This window comes from Empidonax traillii, unplaced genomic scaffold (genome assembly GCF_003031625.1).
Source record: "Empidonax traillii isolate 1590-97213 ecotype Southwest subspecies unplaced genomic scaffold, ASM303162v1 scaffold8:size5222938, whole genome shotgun sequence".
Lineage (NCBI taxonomy): Eukaryota > Metazoa > Chordata > Aves > Passeriformes > Tyrannidae > Empidonax > Empidonax traillii.
Window position 1 is genome coordinate 3,190,515 of NW_020955201.1, and position 15,085 is coordinate 3,205,599.

General features: G+C 42.8%; 1 protein-coding gene across 6 annotated transcripts in view; it reads left to right on the forward strand.

Moving 5' to 3' along the window:
• Positions 1–14,714, forward strand: part of GCNT4 (glucosaminyl (N-acetyl) transferase 4) — a 22,509-nt gene extending 7,795 nt beyond the window's left edge. For 2 of the 6 annotated variants that reach the window (XM_027883160.1, XM_027883177.1), the window contains exons 2-4: positions 1,273–1,478; positions 3,716–3,791; positions 11,145–14,714. In XM_027883160.1, the coding sequence (XP_027738961.1) occupies positions 11,146–12,513 (1,368 nt within the window). In that variant the 5' untranslated portion in view covers positions 1,273–1,478; positions 3,716–3,791; position 11,145 and the 3' untranslated portion in view covers positions 12,514–14,714. Of the gene's footprint in view, positions 1–1,272; positions 1,479–3,715; positions 3,792–8,003; positions 8,065–9,042; positions 9,112–9,613; positions 9,703–11,144 lie in introns of those variants that run through there. The other 4 variants (XM_027883151.1, XM_027883169.1, XM_027883141.1 and 1 more) reach the window with 4 other exon arrangements.
• The last annotated feature ends 371 nt before the right edge of the window (positions 14,715–15,085 follow it).

Here is a 15,085-nt window from a genome sequence, read left to right on the forward strand (position 1 = left end):
CAGAGAGGGTAATCAGGCATTGGAACAGCCTACCCAGAGAGGTGGTGGATTCACCATCCCTGGAGGTTTTTAAGCAGAGATTGGATGTGACCCTTAGTGCCATGATATAGTAATTGGAGTTGGATCAGGGGTTGGACTTGATGATCTTGGAGGTCTTTTCCAACCCAATCTATTCTATGATTCTATGAACTTCTGGTCTTGGCTTAGTGTCAGAGCTATTTAATTTATGAAATGAGCAAGACTTCCAAGACCTGAGGTCTCAGTACCTGAAGTACCGTGCATGTCTTATTCATGAGGCTTTTGACAAAAACTCCTCACGTCCCAGTGCTTTCCTGCCTGTCCCCAAGTCCTCTTCAGCATACTATAGAGGAAATTAGGTTGCTTTGATATGATCTTAGGCTTTTTGTTGTTGTTGTTGTTGTTGTTTGTTTGTTTGTTTTTGTTTGTTTGTTTGTTTTTTGTTTTGTTTTCTCCTTACTTTCTTTTTTCTCCCTACCTTCTTGGTGCTTAGAAATGCTACATGGGTAAACAAAAAATATATGATTGTATATTGGTTTGGTGTGACCAGGTTTTGGTAGTGGTGGGGGGGAGTACTGGGGTGGCTTCTGTGAGAAACTGCTAGGTGCTTTGCCCATGTCTGGCACAGCAGCACTCAGAGGCAGTGGGACTTCATTCAAGCCATGATAGTGTATTGTCAATCTCCACTCTCCACTAGACTTACACTGGCCATATGGGGCTGTTAAAGAGTGAGCAATTCCTGCTGAGCACTCCTTGGCTCTCTAGTTTACAAATTAGCTTATGGATGGGAAGTATGGAATCTTGGTGTGAATTCTGCTGGTGCACTGCTCTGATAGCAATTGGCACTTGCTGGTCTTCAGCTTGCAGCAATCTCATGATGAAGGGATCTTCTGAGAGGCCAGGCAGGATAGATAATTGTTTGATCTTCTCTGTATTCACAGTAGCTACACCAAAAGCATATCGATACCCCTTTGGATCCTTGGAGTACCTCTCCTGAGGTAGTTGATGCCAAGGATACAAGGGGCCTCTGCCGGTCCCTATCTCAACCAATAAACCCTTTGTTATGTTTCTCTCCCCTGTCCAGTTGCAGAGGGGAGCAATAGAGCAGCCTTGGTGGATACCTGATGTCCAACCAGGGTCAACTCCACTACAGTTTCTTATACAGATAATGCCTTCCACAGCTTTTCATGAAAAGCCTCCATGTTCACTATTTTTCATCTAACTTTTACAATTTTGTTTTGTAATTTGTGCAAGAAACGATGTCATCCCTACTATTTCTGTACATCCGGCTTCATACGCGCTTGAAACATTGATGATGGTGAAGGCTGCGGGCAGTGGCAGGATGGAGCAGACACCAGGACTTTGCTCACCCGCCAAGCTGGACGTGCCTGTGCTGATGTCCTGGGGCAGAGCATTCTAAAGAGCTCTGCAAGGGGAAGAGACCACAGCAAATCTAGGAGGTAGGTCTGCAGCTCTCCATGAAATGATCTTGCGGATGCGACAAGCTGTGACTTTGGCAGAGGGGAACTGACTCAAAGAGGGTGATTTACAGGAAGGGGTTTGCAGAGTCTGCACACAGCTTAGTGGAGAGGTGAAGGAAATGGAGAAATATTTTGAGCTTTTAATGGGAGCTTTTCTGCAGTGTGGTGCAGTTTCTCCTGCCTTCCTGTCTAACAGAAAGCTTCCACCCTCTTTTACAGTGCTTCTCCTTGTCAATGAATACAGCTCCTGGCCCTCTGGGTCTTTTTTTTTTTTTTTGTTATACTATAGTTTAGGAGTAAAAGTTAACCCTCTCTCCACTGTTTCAGTATTGGAGTAAACTCCCATATGAGCCAGAATAAAGCTGTTAAACTCTAGATTGGCCCCAATTAGAAGGGAGTAAACTATTTGCTGAGGCATGTATTTTGGGGATTTTTTGTCTTGACTCCTGGCTTTATAGTACACTAAATCCTTGGTAAGCATGAATACTCACATTTCAAAAAGTCAAGAGCATTTAAATACTCAATGTATAAGCAATCAGGCTTGGGAATTTTCAGGGCTGACTATCTCTGGACCTTCTTAACACTTTCTAGCTTTAAGAGTGTTGCAAATCCTCAGACAGAGTAGTATGCAATGTACCAACTGATTTGCTGAGAGACTTTTTCAGGCCTTTGCCAGAACAGCTTCCATCAAAAGTTATTGTAAAACAGGTTAGATTAGTTGGGCATGCAGAAGAAACAGGTTCACATCTCTCTTGTGCTGTTGTCTTCTTGCATGACCCTACAGAAGTTGCTCACCTCTTCTCCTAATCAAACAGCAGACACAGACTTTCTTTACCTCAGCATATTTCTGGGATGTGGGTGTGCAGAAACTAATGTAAGATATTTTACTGAAATTATGGGGATAACCACTGGAAGCAAATGGAAAAGAGCATTCAGCCTTTTCTAAAGAGCATACAAAGCGTTGGGACTGAGTAGCAGACAGACGTGTATCCTGTGCAATGAAGAGTCCTCATGCTTAGCACTGGGACAAAGTCAGGTGTGATACCCATCATTGCCAAATCTTTGCTGAACCTGTGTTTCCTATGTATGTTGTAGAACCTGTCTTTCCTCTTCCAGAAGAAAAAAACAGGCTGTGTTAAACTGTAGATTTTTCTTTCCTTGTGACACTGTGTTGTTTTAAGTCTTCAGGGTCTTAAAACTGGCAGACTTATCGTTTAGTTAGGCTTGCATCTAAAAGTAATGACATATTTTTCCACATCTGACAATTAAGTATGTAAACAATAGTAGTTACTTAATTCTTTAGTTGTGCATCCTTTAGAGACTATCTAAGTAGTACATCAGACAGGCAAACTAAAACAAGGCTGTTACTGAGTATCTGTGTTACAGGGGCACAGGCTGAGGCTCCAGTGCAGAGGAAGAGGGTGCAAACCAGACAAACTGGATAGAATCAACTGATCTAGATTTAATGCCAATAAAAGGTATTCCTACAGAAATCCCTATCAATAGGTAATTTTGCAGTGGAATAACCAGCTAACAGCAGTAAAAACTAGCCCATTAATAAATTAACTTTTCCAGCTAGCACCATTGAATAATCAAGTAGTGTGAAAAGTTTAATTTAGTCAGACAGTTTACTAAAACTAAAATAAAATACATTACTTAGCAAAGCACATGATTACTTTTCCCTTTCACCAGCTTCCCAGGAACAGTGCCTCTCTACCTTTTCCAGAGATCCATCATGACCCAGACTTGATTTGTGTAGGCCAGAGGGAAAACCAGAAGGAACTAACTACATCTTTCCATAGAATTGGTCATGCAAACAATCAAGTTTGCACTGCTGTGTAAGCAGGTGTGTATTAAGCAAACAGAAATATTTTATGAGGGAGAACTTCCCAAAGTGCTTTTGCCTGGAGGAGAGGGAATTGTTCCCATAGTTCCTAGTGTTATGTAGTAATGATGTTGGTTGCTGAAATACACTGTGACCTGGTTTCCAAGAAGTGTTGACACTGGTTATGCCTCAGGTGTCTCTGAGCGATGAGTGAGTAACTGGTTGGAGAAAGCACCTGTTCTGCAGCTTTGATTTTTGTTGTTGTGGTTACCATGAAAGCACTTAGCCTCATTGGTCCCTCTCTCCATTCTCCTCCTTTGTAATTTCCCAACCTCTGTTCTGATGCTCCTGCTCTTCTCAATACCCATTCCCTTTTTATTTTTTAACCTAGGTGACAACAAGGAGCTTGGTTCATGCTGTTCATAGGCAGAAGGGCTTCTGCATGCAAGAGAGAATCACATAGTGGGGTAACAGCACTCCTGCTCCCCTGCATTCACTGTCCCTGTTTCCTCTCCTTCCCCAGACTTGCATTCATACTTGACCTTTTCACTTAACTCTTGCTCCATGGTGAACACAGAAGCAGTTTGCTTCACAACAGCATTTATAGGGAGTACTATGTGTTTCAGAACCATGGAGGAGAGAGCACTGTCTACTCACAGCCTGAACTTTCCAAGAATCCCTATTCTATCCAGAATAGCAACTAGTGTGTCTTATCACTCAGTGCTCTGGGTTAACCAATCCCAAACCAATGTGACAACAGATAAAGAGATGGTTCCTACAGCTGGACATCTGGCCTGACACTGAAAGTGGCATCTCTAGAGAGTCACAGACCTCTTTGATAGGTAATGATAAAGTAGAAAAGAAGGAGTATAAACTCAGGAGGTCTACACATTAGAAAAGATCATGTCTCAAATAAAGTAGTTTACAAGCTGTTAATAAATCAGTGTACTCTGAATATGGAGAAACTGGGAACACCTCTGTACTGTGCAGACCACAGGTGTGACTTGCCATGCGGAGCAAGACTAACGTGAGTTGGTAATTTGTTCCTGCTCAGGGTGAAGGGAGCTGTAGGCTCCTCCTGTGCAAGAATGGCATTGGCATCACCAAGTTGCACAGCCTAGGAGTTGCTGTTACTCTGGGTAAACTGAGTTCATGAAAACAGCAGAAACAATAGTGTGAGGAGCTGCAGTAAAGCCCTGGTCTCTCTCAGGGACCAGGGCTCTCTCCATATGTAAATCATTAAGATCTTAGTAAAGTAGAAGCATGCCTTCAGAGAGGCAGTGTGTGCCAGTTTTGCTGTGCTGAAGAAGGGAACCTGTCCATTCTTCTGACTTGCTCAAATGCCTCCTTAAACCTCTACAGAGGGATGGCCTTGAAGAGGGCTGAAGCTGCTGCAGCACTGGTGGATATGAGTCATTGGAGGTTAGAATCAAGTAGGAACTTGATTCTCTGAGCTGACTCAGACTTCTGCTGGACAGAGCAGCTTCCAAGCTTACTTTTCTCCATTGCTTCTGAGTACCACTCTGGGATGGAGGAGATGCTGGGGTGCTCCTGGCAGAGGATCAGAGTTGGGTGCAATGCTGCTATCACACTGGAAGTACAACAAAGCTGTGCCATCACAAGCTGAGCTGGCAGAGCTTGCAGTCATGGTGCAGAAGCTGAGCTCTTTTCCTGTCTCCTGTTTGCTGGGGCCAAGACTTTCCCAGGAATGCTTCATCCAGCCCGTCTCACAGACCAACTGATGATCCTTTGCAGATCCTTGTATCTTTCTACCAGCTGCAAAGGGACTTCAGATAGTTAGTCTGGGTGAGGTGTGTCTTATGTGTGTGGCAGAGTGACCAAGATACAGAATATGTTCTCTGCTGGTTTCTTTCAAGGCCAAATCCAGAAGTAGTCTGGGTAGTTTAACCATATTGTGTTCTGCTCCCTGACATAAAATACGTCTGGATGTGATGGGACAACTACAAGCAGTCTAGTGGAAATGTCTCTGCTCATGGTAGGGATGACCTCTAAAGGTTCCTTCTAACCCAAGTACTTCTGTGAAATAATGTATGATGGTTAAACATATATACTCTATACATAATGAAAGTGGTTGTATGATTTCTCAGTAGGAGTGATGCTTTCAACTTGATTTTACTCTGAAGGGGGTTTTTAAAGTGTTATTCCAAATAAATTAACTTATGTGCTCACAGGAGGCTCTTCAGAGCAGAAATTTGGACGACCATAACTCATAATGTACAATTTCAGGCAGTTAATATCTGACCGTTCTGTTCTTTATCCAATGAACATCATCAGCAACTCCTATCTTAATTTTAAGGGGCTGTGGGCTTACCTGGAGGTGGACACAACTTCTCTTCATTCCTTTTTGTGTTTGTGTGGTCTGCTTCCCCTGAGGGGGAGGTGGGTACAAGGTATCCTATGCTATCCGGATATGTAGTTCACCAGCTGACCCACAACAATTTCTTTGTCTGCATAGCACTGAGAAGATGCAACAGTTTATAAGGTTCACTTTTCAGCAATTTGGTAAATATTGAAACTTCAGGTGGGCACACTCAAAAACAATGTTGCCATCTCTAATACTTTGTTCTCATGCAACTGAATTTCTTTTAGTACTTATATCAGTTCATTTTAAACAAAAAATCCTGAAATAGGAAATGTTTCTGTTGAGTTTGAAAGAAATACGTTGACTTGAGGCAATGCACATGTTTTTTGGGAGTGCCAGTGAAATGAAAAATCATTCAGTTTTTCACGTGGCTTGTAGAACAGAATGTTCAGGGTTTTACAACCAGATTGCATCTGAGTTAGCAGCACACCTGACCTTTGCTTAACTCTTTTAAACTTCAGTATCACAGAATGCACTCTAGAACCTTGCTATCAGTCAGAAGAGCTGCAATTAACACCTACTTTTCACGACTGGAAGCTTTTAGCTGGGCCACTTGCCAGCCACCATTCTGCGCTCCCACCTGAAGCCCGGCAAGATTTCCTCCTCTCCCAATAACTTCACTCGTTTTCGTTTTACAACTGAATCATGAGCAGTGTGCATGGCTTTATGAATCAAGTAACCTTTGGCAGAGTGATCTTGGCAATTGAGGGTGTGATCCTTGAGAGGCTAAGAGCTGTAGGTGGTGCTTGAGGGATGGATGATTTGCTTTCATCCATCTTCTCTGAATGTGAGCAGCAGTTGCGAAGGGAGAGACACTTTCCAGATTTTTTAAGTTTGTGTGTGTGTGTCTTGCATTACAGCGCTCATGACAAGGGAAATACAGATATTTTGATGTAACAAATTGCCAGTGGGTCCGTTAATCAGACTGATACAAATGCATTTGTTTGGCCTGCTTGGAGAAGGTAAAATCTGGGAGGTTTGGCAATAGTGTGGTGTAGAGGCAGGGGAGGAGGATTTCCCTGGGAGACAGGGTTCATGAAAGGGCTGTATAACCTGGCAAGAATCTGATCTGAAGTCTTATGCTGGATAAAGACCTGGGGCTCCTGCCCTCCTCAAGTCTGGGCCATGCAAATATGTCTCAGGAGTCTTCTTGCTTGTACAAGAGACAAGACAAACATTTTTAAAAACGTTAAAAAAAAAAAAAAAAAAGGCAAGATGGCAATGCCAAGCTTGTAACATAAAATCATAATGTAAAATCTTTGTGCAAAAGATGGAACTTTGTTGCTTTGTATGGCATCACCTGAGGAAAAAATTTGCATGAGCAGAATAACTGGAGTTAGCATCTGGTCAGTGCTACCCAAGATAGGTGCTCTGGGTAGGTTTAAGTTCTTGTTCTCATCTGCCACATTCATTCATTCCCTTCTCCTCCAGAGAGAACTGCATGTACAGTACACTGCTGTGTTTCAGTAGGGCTCTGAGAGCTGCGTGTGCTAAGAAGTAAGGGTTTTGCACTTGAGTTAAAACCTGATGAGATTTGTGGTGGCACTTCTGTCCCAAGAGATTTAATTCCCTGGTCATACACTGTTCCTCAAGAAATCCCAGTCTTTTGCAGAAATTAACTTTATCCTGGTGAGAATCAAATGATTTAGAAGGGGAACAAAGCTGGTGAAGGGTCTAGAAAGTAAGTCATATGAGGAGTGGCTGAGGGAGCTGCAGAATTTAACCTGGAGAAGCGAAGGCTCAGCGAAGATCTTCTCACTCTCTCCAACTACTTGAAAGGAGGCTGTACCATGGTGGGAATTCGCCTCTTCTCCCACACAACTCGTGACAGAGTAAGAGGTAATAACCTCAAGCTCTGCCAGGGAAAATTCAGGTTGGATTTCAGGAAGAATTTCTTCAAGGCAAGAGGGACAACCGTGGTAACTACAAACCTGATGGTCTCACTTCAGTGCCTGGTTGAATTATGGAGAAGATGATGATGTGAGTTATTAAAAAATACCTGAAAGACAGTGCAGTCATGAGTCAGAGCCAGCATGGGTTCATGAGGGGAAGGTCCTCCTTGACAAACTTAATTCCCTTTTTTGACAAGGAAGCACACCTGTTTGAGGGAAGCCAAGTGGTGTAATCTATCTGGATTTCAATAAAGTTTTGATACTGTCTCTCACAGTATACTTTTGGACAAAATGTCCAGCATACAGACAGATAAACATGTGAGCAATTGGCTGATGGCACAAAGGGTAGTAGTAAATGGGGTAACATCAGGCTTGTGACTTGTCACTAGTGGGGTTCCGCAGCACTCCATCTTAGGTCCAGAGCTCTTCATAAATGACTTGGATACAGGACTGGAAAGGATACAAGTAAACTTGGACACTAAACTGGGAGGAGCTGTTGAAAGCAGGGAGGCCCTGAAGAGAGACCTCTGGGCAATCACCAACCATATGAAGTTTAATAAGGGAAAGTGCTGAATTCTGCACCTGGGACAGAGCAAACCTGGATATACAGACAGACTGGGATACAAAAGGCTGGGAGAGCAGCCCGGTGGAAAGGCACCAGGGCTCCTGGTTGAGAACAAGTTGAATCTGAGTCAGCAGTGCCCTGGCAGCCAGGAGGGCCAACCACATCCTGGGGGACATCAGGCAAAGCATCACCAACCAGTCAAGGGAGGGGATTGTCCTGCTCTGCTCTGCACTGGGGCAGCCTCATCTTGAACATTGTGGCAGTTTTGGGCCAGTATAAGAAGGATATTAAGTTATTAGAGAGCATCCAAAGGAGGGCAATGAAGATGGTGAAGGGCCCTGAGGAGAAGCCATATGAGGAGAAGCTGAGGTCACTTGGTCTGTTCAGCCTGGAGAAGAGGAGACTGAGGGGAGACCTCATTGAAGCCTACGGATTTCTCCTGAGGGAGAGAGGAGGGGCAGGCACTGATCTTTTCTCTGTGGTGACCCGTGACAGGACCCGAGGGAATGGCATGAAACTGTGACAGCTGGAGGGGTTAGGTTAAACATAAGGAAAAGATTTTTCACCCAGAGGGTGGTTGAGCACTGGAACAGTCTCCCCAGGGAAGTGGTCACAGCACCAAGCCTGACAGAGTTCAAGAAGCTTTTGGACAATGCTCTCAGGGGCATGGCGTGATTCTTGAGGTGTCCTATGCAGGACCAGGAGTTGGACTTTGATGATCCTTTGGGCCCCTTCCAGCCCAGGGCATTCTAAAATTCTATGGCTTTGTTTGGTTTTGTAGCAACAGAATGTTTGGCACTGGGTGGAAGCAGGCCATTGATAGGCTTTGGAGCACTGGGGGATGTGTTGGTTTTTTCCCCTCCTTTTTCTTTCTCCAGACTCACCTTTTTAAAGAGTAAGAGAAGATTTGCTCCTTGAATTAGGCAATCCCTGTCCAGCCAGGACTGGCAGATGTTGTCCTTCGTATCCAGGGAGATCAACTGGCTTCACTAAAAGGTCATACCACACAGGTCTTCTCCCTCCAAATAAAAATGCACAAACAGGTTAGCTGTGTTCCCCTTCACAGGGCTTTTGCCATGTGGCTGAAAAACTGCCTTTGGTTAGGAGCAGCTTTTGAGAGTGACTTTTCTTCAGGAACACAGATAAAGGGAGGAAGGAAGTAAAGGAGAGATCCAGATTAGACATTGGGCTGGGATTAGTTTGGAGAAGATGTGAAGGAAAGCACCTGCTACCTAAAGGAGAAGGTGGGATCTTTAGTTTCATGGGTATATGAACACCTCACCTCACTGTGAGGATGGTGAGGCACTGGAACAGATTGTCCAGAGAAGCTGTGGATTCTCCATTCCTGGAAGGTCTGGTGCAGGGTTCCCTGCCCAGACTGGGGAGTTGGAATGAGATGATCTTGAAGGTCTCTTCCAACTCAAACCATTCTATGATTCTATGAGATAGATCTGGTTTTTCTCTTCCTTTGTTAGCATACCTAGAGACTGTTTGTAAAACCTGGAGAGAGCTGCTGAGCTTTGGCTTCTACAAAATAGGTAAATGTTGACTTACCCTGGTCTGTACCTGGCACTCCTGGGTGAAACAAGGAGATGACTTTCCTCCTCCTTTCTCTTGCCCTGGAAGAGTAATGTCAAGGACAAAGATACATAGGGAAGGGTGAAGTCAGGGAGAACAGAATAATGAAGCAGCTCTGCCTTGACAGGCTGCTGTTTAAATGCACCTACAGCTTGCAAGACCTGACATTTATGCAAATGCTAAGGATGCCCAAGTTAGTCTTGCAGTATGTTTGCATGCACACCTCAGTACTTGGTTTTACATGCATATGTGGGATCTTCAGGCATCTGAACCACTTCTGCTGGCCTTAGCATTTTATTGACTCTGAAGCATTCTAGAACAGCTTTTATTCAAAAGAAACTACTGTGAGATGTTCAATTTAAAGATAAAGTAGAGCTTAGTTTAATGCTGGACTTGTATATTGTTCTGGTCTGATGTTCCTTCAGGGATAGTAACAATGTTGCTTGCTGGTGCTCAGCACTCAGTACTCAGCCAGTAAAGCAAAGCTGTACCGAAAGAGGATCTCTGTATTTAGCTTTTATTATGGCAATACCTCAGTTAACTTGCTACACAGGAATGTTGTTAAATACTCACCTGTATGAAAAGGGGCCATGTGTTTTTGCAGTCACATCGAAGGTTGTGTCACACGGCAGAGAACAGGATAGGTGTGGTATTGCTCACTGCTACCCCTTCTGCCTTCAAAAGGTTGCATTCATTATATGTTCATACCAGCGGATGAAAGTATTGTGTATTCATCCACCTTTTTCTTCAGGGCAAGTGAGCACTAGAAGAAGGACTTTGGACTTGTCAGATCCTGTTGGGTGAGGAGGAAAGAAATTCATATCTCCTTGGATGTTTTTGTGGGCTGGCTCCAGTGTTAGAGAGAATGAAAATGGCCTGCTTGAATTCTGAAGCTTTCAGTTCCATGCTTTATTTTTAAAAAATGCCAATATCTTCCATTAAGCACACATTCTCTGCAAATTCACAAGAGATCCCAGTGCTGCTCCCATTGAACCCTTTATAGTTACTCAGGAAAATAAACAATCCTTCCTACTCATATATAGGGCAGTGATGTTTGTGCCAGTCCAGGGGTTGCTGTACTTCAGTTTCTGACTCATTAGAAATTTAAAAATGGTTTGGAAAAGAAACAGTAGGAGCCTTGTTCCAACACTCTTATTCAGCTGGAAATCATCTGAAATTCGAGTTGGTTTTTTGGTTTATTGTCTTCAGTCAGCTTATTCAGGGGAATGAAATTTTAAAATGATGATTAAGAAGAAACTTCAGATTACTAGTGCCCTATCCTGATAAGGTGGTGTTTATGATGTAGGCAGACTGGTGTGTGCATGTATTTCTTAGAAGCTGGAATTGTCTCTGAGGATTTCTTTCTGATTTAAAATAACTCCATGTCTCTCTTCTCTTGCAGAATGAAGAGATGGAAGTGGCCCTACACATGCCCCGCACGAAGGAAGATCCTGATCCTTTGTGTTACTGGGTGGTTGATTGCACTGCTGAAGATCCTCCATGTTGAAAGACACTTTTTTCCTTCTAAGGGCATTTACTTGGTTGAGCACTTTTTAAGCACTTCTTCTTATGTTAGAAACAGGTATTCATATCCTAGAAATGAGTTCCGCTATGAAATTAATTGTTCATCTATATATGAACAAGATCCTCATGAAATTGGCAAGAGTTTAGAGATAAGAAGAAAAGAAATAGTTGATTTAGCTGATGAAGATGTTGTAGCAATGACAAGTGATTGCCATGTGTATCATTCACTTAGGAAATACCACCTAAAACCTGTTTCTCCAGAGGAGGAGAGTTTTCCAATTGCCTACTCTTTGGTTGTTCACAAAGATGCAGTAATGGTGGAAAGGCTCATACATTCACTGTACAGTCATCAAAATATTTACTGCATCCATTATGACAAAAAAGCAGCAAGAAGTTTCAAATCTGCTTTAAAAAATCTGGCTAAATGTTTCCCAAATATTTTCATTGCATCAAAGTTGGAGTCAGTAGACTATGCACATATTTCACGTCTGCAAGCAGATTTCAATTGTTTGTCTGATTTGGTGGACTCTCCAGTTCCTTGGAAGTATGTTATCAATTTGTGTGGTCAAGATTTCCCTTTGAGGTCAAATTTTGAGTTGGTCGCTGAACTGAAGAAACTTGGTGGAGGGAACATGCTGGAAACTACAAAGCCAAGCAGTAGCAAAAGGGAACGATTTACTTATCACTATGAACTTATGAAAGTGCCTTATGAATACATGCAGATGCCTGTAAAAACCAATATTTCCAAGAATCCACCGCCTCATAATATTGAAGTATTTGTAGGCAGTGCCTATTTTGTTTTAAGCCGAGAATTTATTCAATATACACTTGAAAGCTCACTTGCAAGAGACTTTTTTGAGTGGTCAAGGGACACATACTCTCCAGATGAACATTTCTGGGCCACTCTTGTGCGTGTTCCTGGGGTCCCTGGAGAAGTTCCAAGGTCATCCCAAGACATAACAGATCTACAAAGCAAAACTCGTCTGGTGAAATGGAATTATCTTGAAGATTATTTGTATCCTCCATGCACTGGTACCCACCTTCGCAGTGTTTGCATCTACGGGGCTGGAGAATTAAGATGGCTTCTGAATTATGGGCACTGGTTCGCCAACAAGATTGACTCCAAAGTAGACCCTGTTCTGGTAAAATGCCTGGCTGAAAAAGTGGCAGAACAACAGAAGGAGTGGGTACATTTATCCTCTGACAAACGCTTTCTGCACTTAAGTTCTACGAATGCCTTGCTATAGCAGCACTGTGCTATTTTCTGTCCTTGCCGAGTCCTGCTGTAGCACAGCACCTGCAGTTCCTGCGCCTTGTCTGCTACAGGACATTAGTGAGCAAAACCTCCATTCTGTATGAAGTCCAAGCCCTTAAAGAGCCAGGTGCTTGGCTGTTTATTTATGAAAAGTGACACCTCTCTGATTAATCATTTTGTCTTGCCGCAATAAATCTCTAATTGTTCTTCAGGGCGATTCTGAGAGGTGAAGTTTTCTTTTGGAGGCTGTGGTGTTGTGTGTCCCAAAGGAGTATTTTGGAAACGTGTTTTACTTCAAATGTGTTTGTGTCTTTCATAGGAAACTCAAACAGGTCTGTCTGCCTGTCCCCTTTTCCTTCATTTTTGCTTTTCTTAAAGGAATGAAACAAAGACCTCTGTGTCTGCTACCTCAGGAAAACTGCAAGTGCCCATCTCACAGACAAAACCAAGAGATCAGCATGACACCAAATGAGCCATGTGACCTCACTTGAAGTTTCAAAATTCTCGTCTGTGGGAGCTGCACACATCTTTGCAATGTCAATATGACTGGATGATATAAGAGAAAGAAGATCCCTGTGTGCTGCACTGTCTATAGCATTGTTCTCTTCTCTCAGCTCACCTGTGCATTGCTTTTCTTTTTGTGAAGCGTGTGCTCAGGTGCTGTGCAGTGCTATGAAACCTGTAATAGTCGGTTGAAACGGAATTGTGCAATTTTATTCTTCAAAGGTATGGGTGTGTCCTAAGGGCAGTCTCTGCAGCCCCTTAGGGTAGGTATCCATGCCAAAAGAGATCAATCTTCATTTCTATATCTGTCCATAGAAATATCCTTCTGTGAAATCCCAGTCCTCTTCAGACAGTATGTCTATACATAGTGGATGAGAAGTGCTATTTCTAGTCAGTGTTGAGCAGCATGGTGCTGTGTTGAAGTGCAGAATGTGCAAAGTTGAGCAGTAACCGTAAGAATAGCCATATAACAGAAATAAAGACCCTGTGTAGAAGTGTCTTTCTGTGCAAGTCCTTTGGCTTTGCGGCACCATGATCCCAGGCTGACAGGAGCCTGATTGAGGTCTGATTTAGCTGTAGAGCAAGTGTTTTCCAACAGCCCCTGCTTACCATGGCCCTGCCAGATCTTCAGATAGTGAAGTGTCTCTGGAGGCTCCTTGCAGATGTGCTTCTCATGCTACAGCATGCAGGAAGTGTTTGCTAGTGTAGGGGTCTCTGCAGAAACTCTTGCAACTTAGAAATGCCTCTTGGCATTTTGGGGATTTCCCTGGAATATTGGTCTGCCAGAAGTTCAGTTTTGGTAGCTCCAGTGGACCCTGGGGTCTAGGTTTCTACATGCCACTGTCTTCTTTCTAGCCATCTGTCCTTTATTAAGGGGCCTCTTCGCATAAGGGACTTTGGGATATCTGAACTTACTGTTCTACAGATTGCTGCAGTAATGACCATGTCTCATATCCATGAGAAATCTTTGTTCCTTATTTGAGCTGAAAGAACTGAGTTACTTTTTGCTCTTAGTTTTTGTTTATAAATTTAGTCATTGTCAAATCATCTGTGGCTTAACACTGGTTTGAGAGTCGGGAGTCTCAGGCCTTTTGCCACATTTGTGACACTGATTTTCAGTAAGACCTCAGACAAGCTCCCTGAATTTTCTGTTTCAGCTGTTCCAGCTGTAAAATGGGAACCACAGTCTTCTACTATCTTGCTAAGCACTTTGAAACCTGTGGGTCTTGTGAGTTGGTTGCACAACTCTAATTGTATATCAAACTATTTATGGAGTCTGTGGGTGCACAGGTCACCTATTTCTTTAATATATTGTTTCCGAAATAAATGGAGATTACTTTTAAAGTTTGTGTTGCTTACCTAAGTAAGCCATGTCTACCCAGGGCTGTCCTAACTCGATGTAATTTATAGACACTTTGTAGAAAATTAAATATTGATAGTATTTACAGATTCATACATTAGTACTTGTATATAAATACAGTCCCCATGTGGTATAAAGGTTAAAAAAAAGAGAATGTTAGGATCCCAGAGGGCCAAGATACAGCCTTCTGTGCACCTAGACCCATGCTTATTGGTATATTTAAAATTTTGTATTTAGTTAAACTGGCTTTATGTATGTATGTACACACACACCCATTCGTGTTTAATTGGAGTTGTTTGATCTGCCATAAATTTATAAAAATAATACACCAGCACAATAAACTTTACTGAAGTATATAATTTTAATCAACATGCAACTTTGTGCTACTTAGTTGAACTGGATTGAATGATACCTGTAATTTAACTAGTTTGGAATAAGGCAGCTCGTCCTTCCAAAGTGGTAGAGAAGAGGATGTGGATGTGGCACAGTGTGAAGCAGCATCATGCATTACAGCAATATGTTTGCTAGATGTGGAAGTTGTACAGACATAGCTGCAACTTTATGAAGTTCTGATTTTCTAATGAATTCTAGATATTTCTGCTCTTTTGAAAGTAACTTCAAAGGCTATTCAAGGTTGTAGAAAGGCAGTTCACAAAAATCACAGGGCTGATCAGGCTGGAAAATCAGCCCAGCCTCCTAC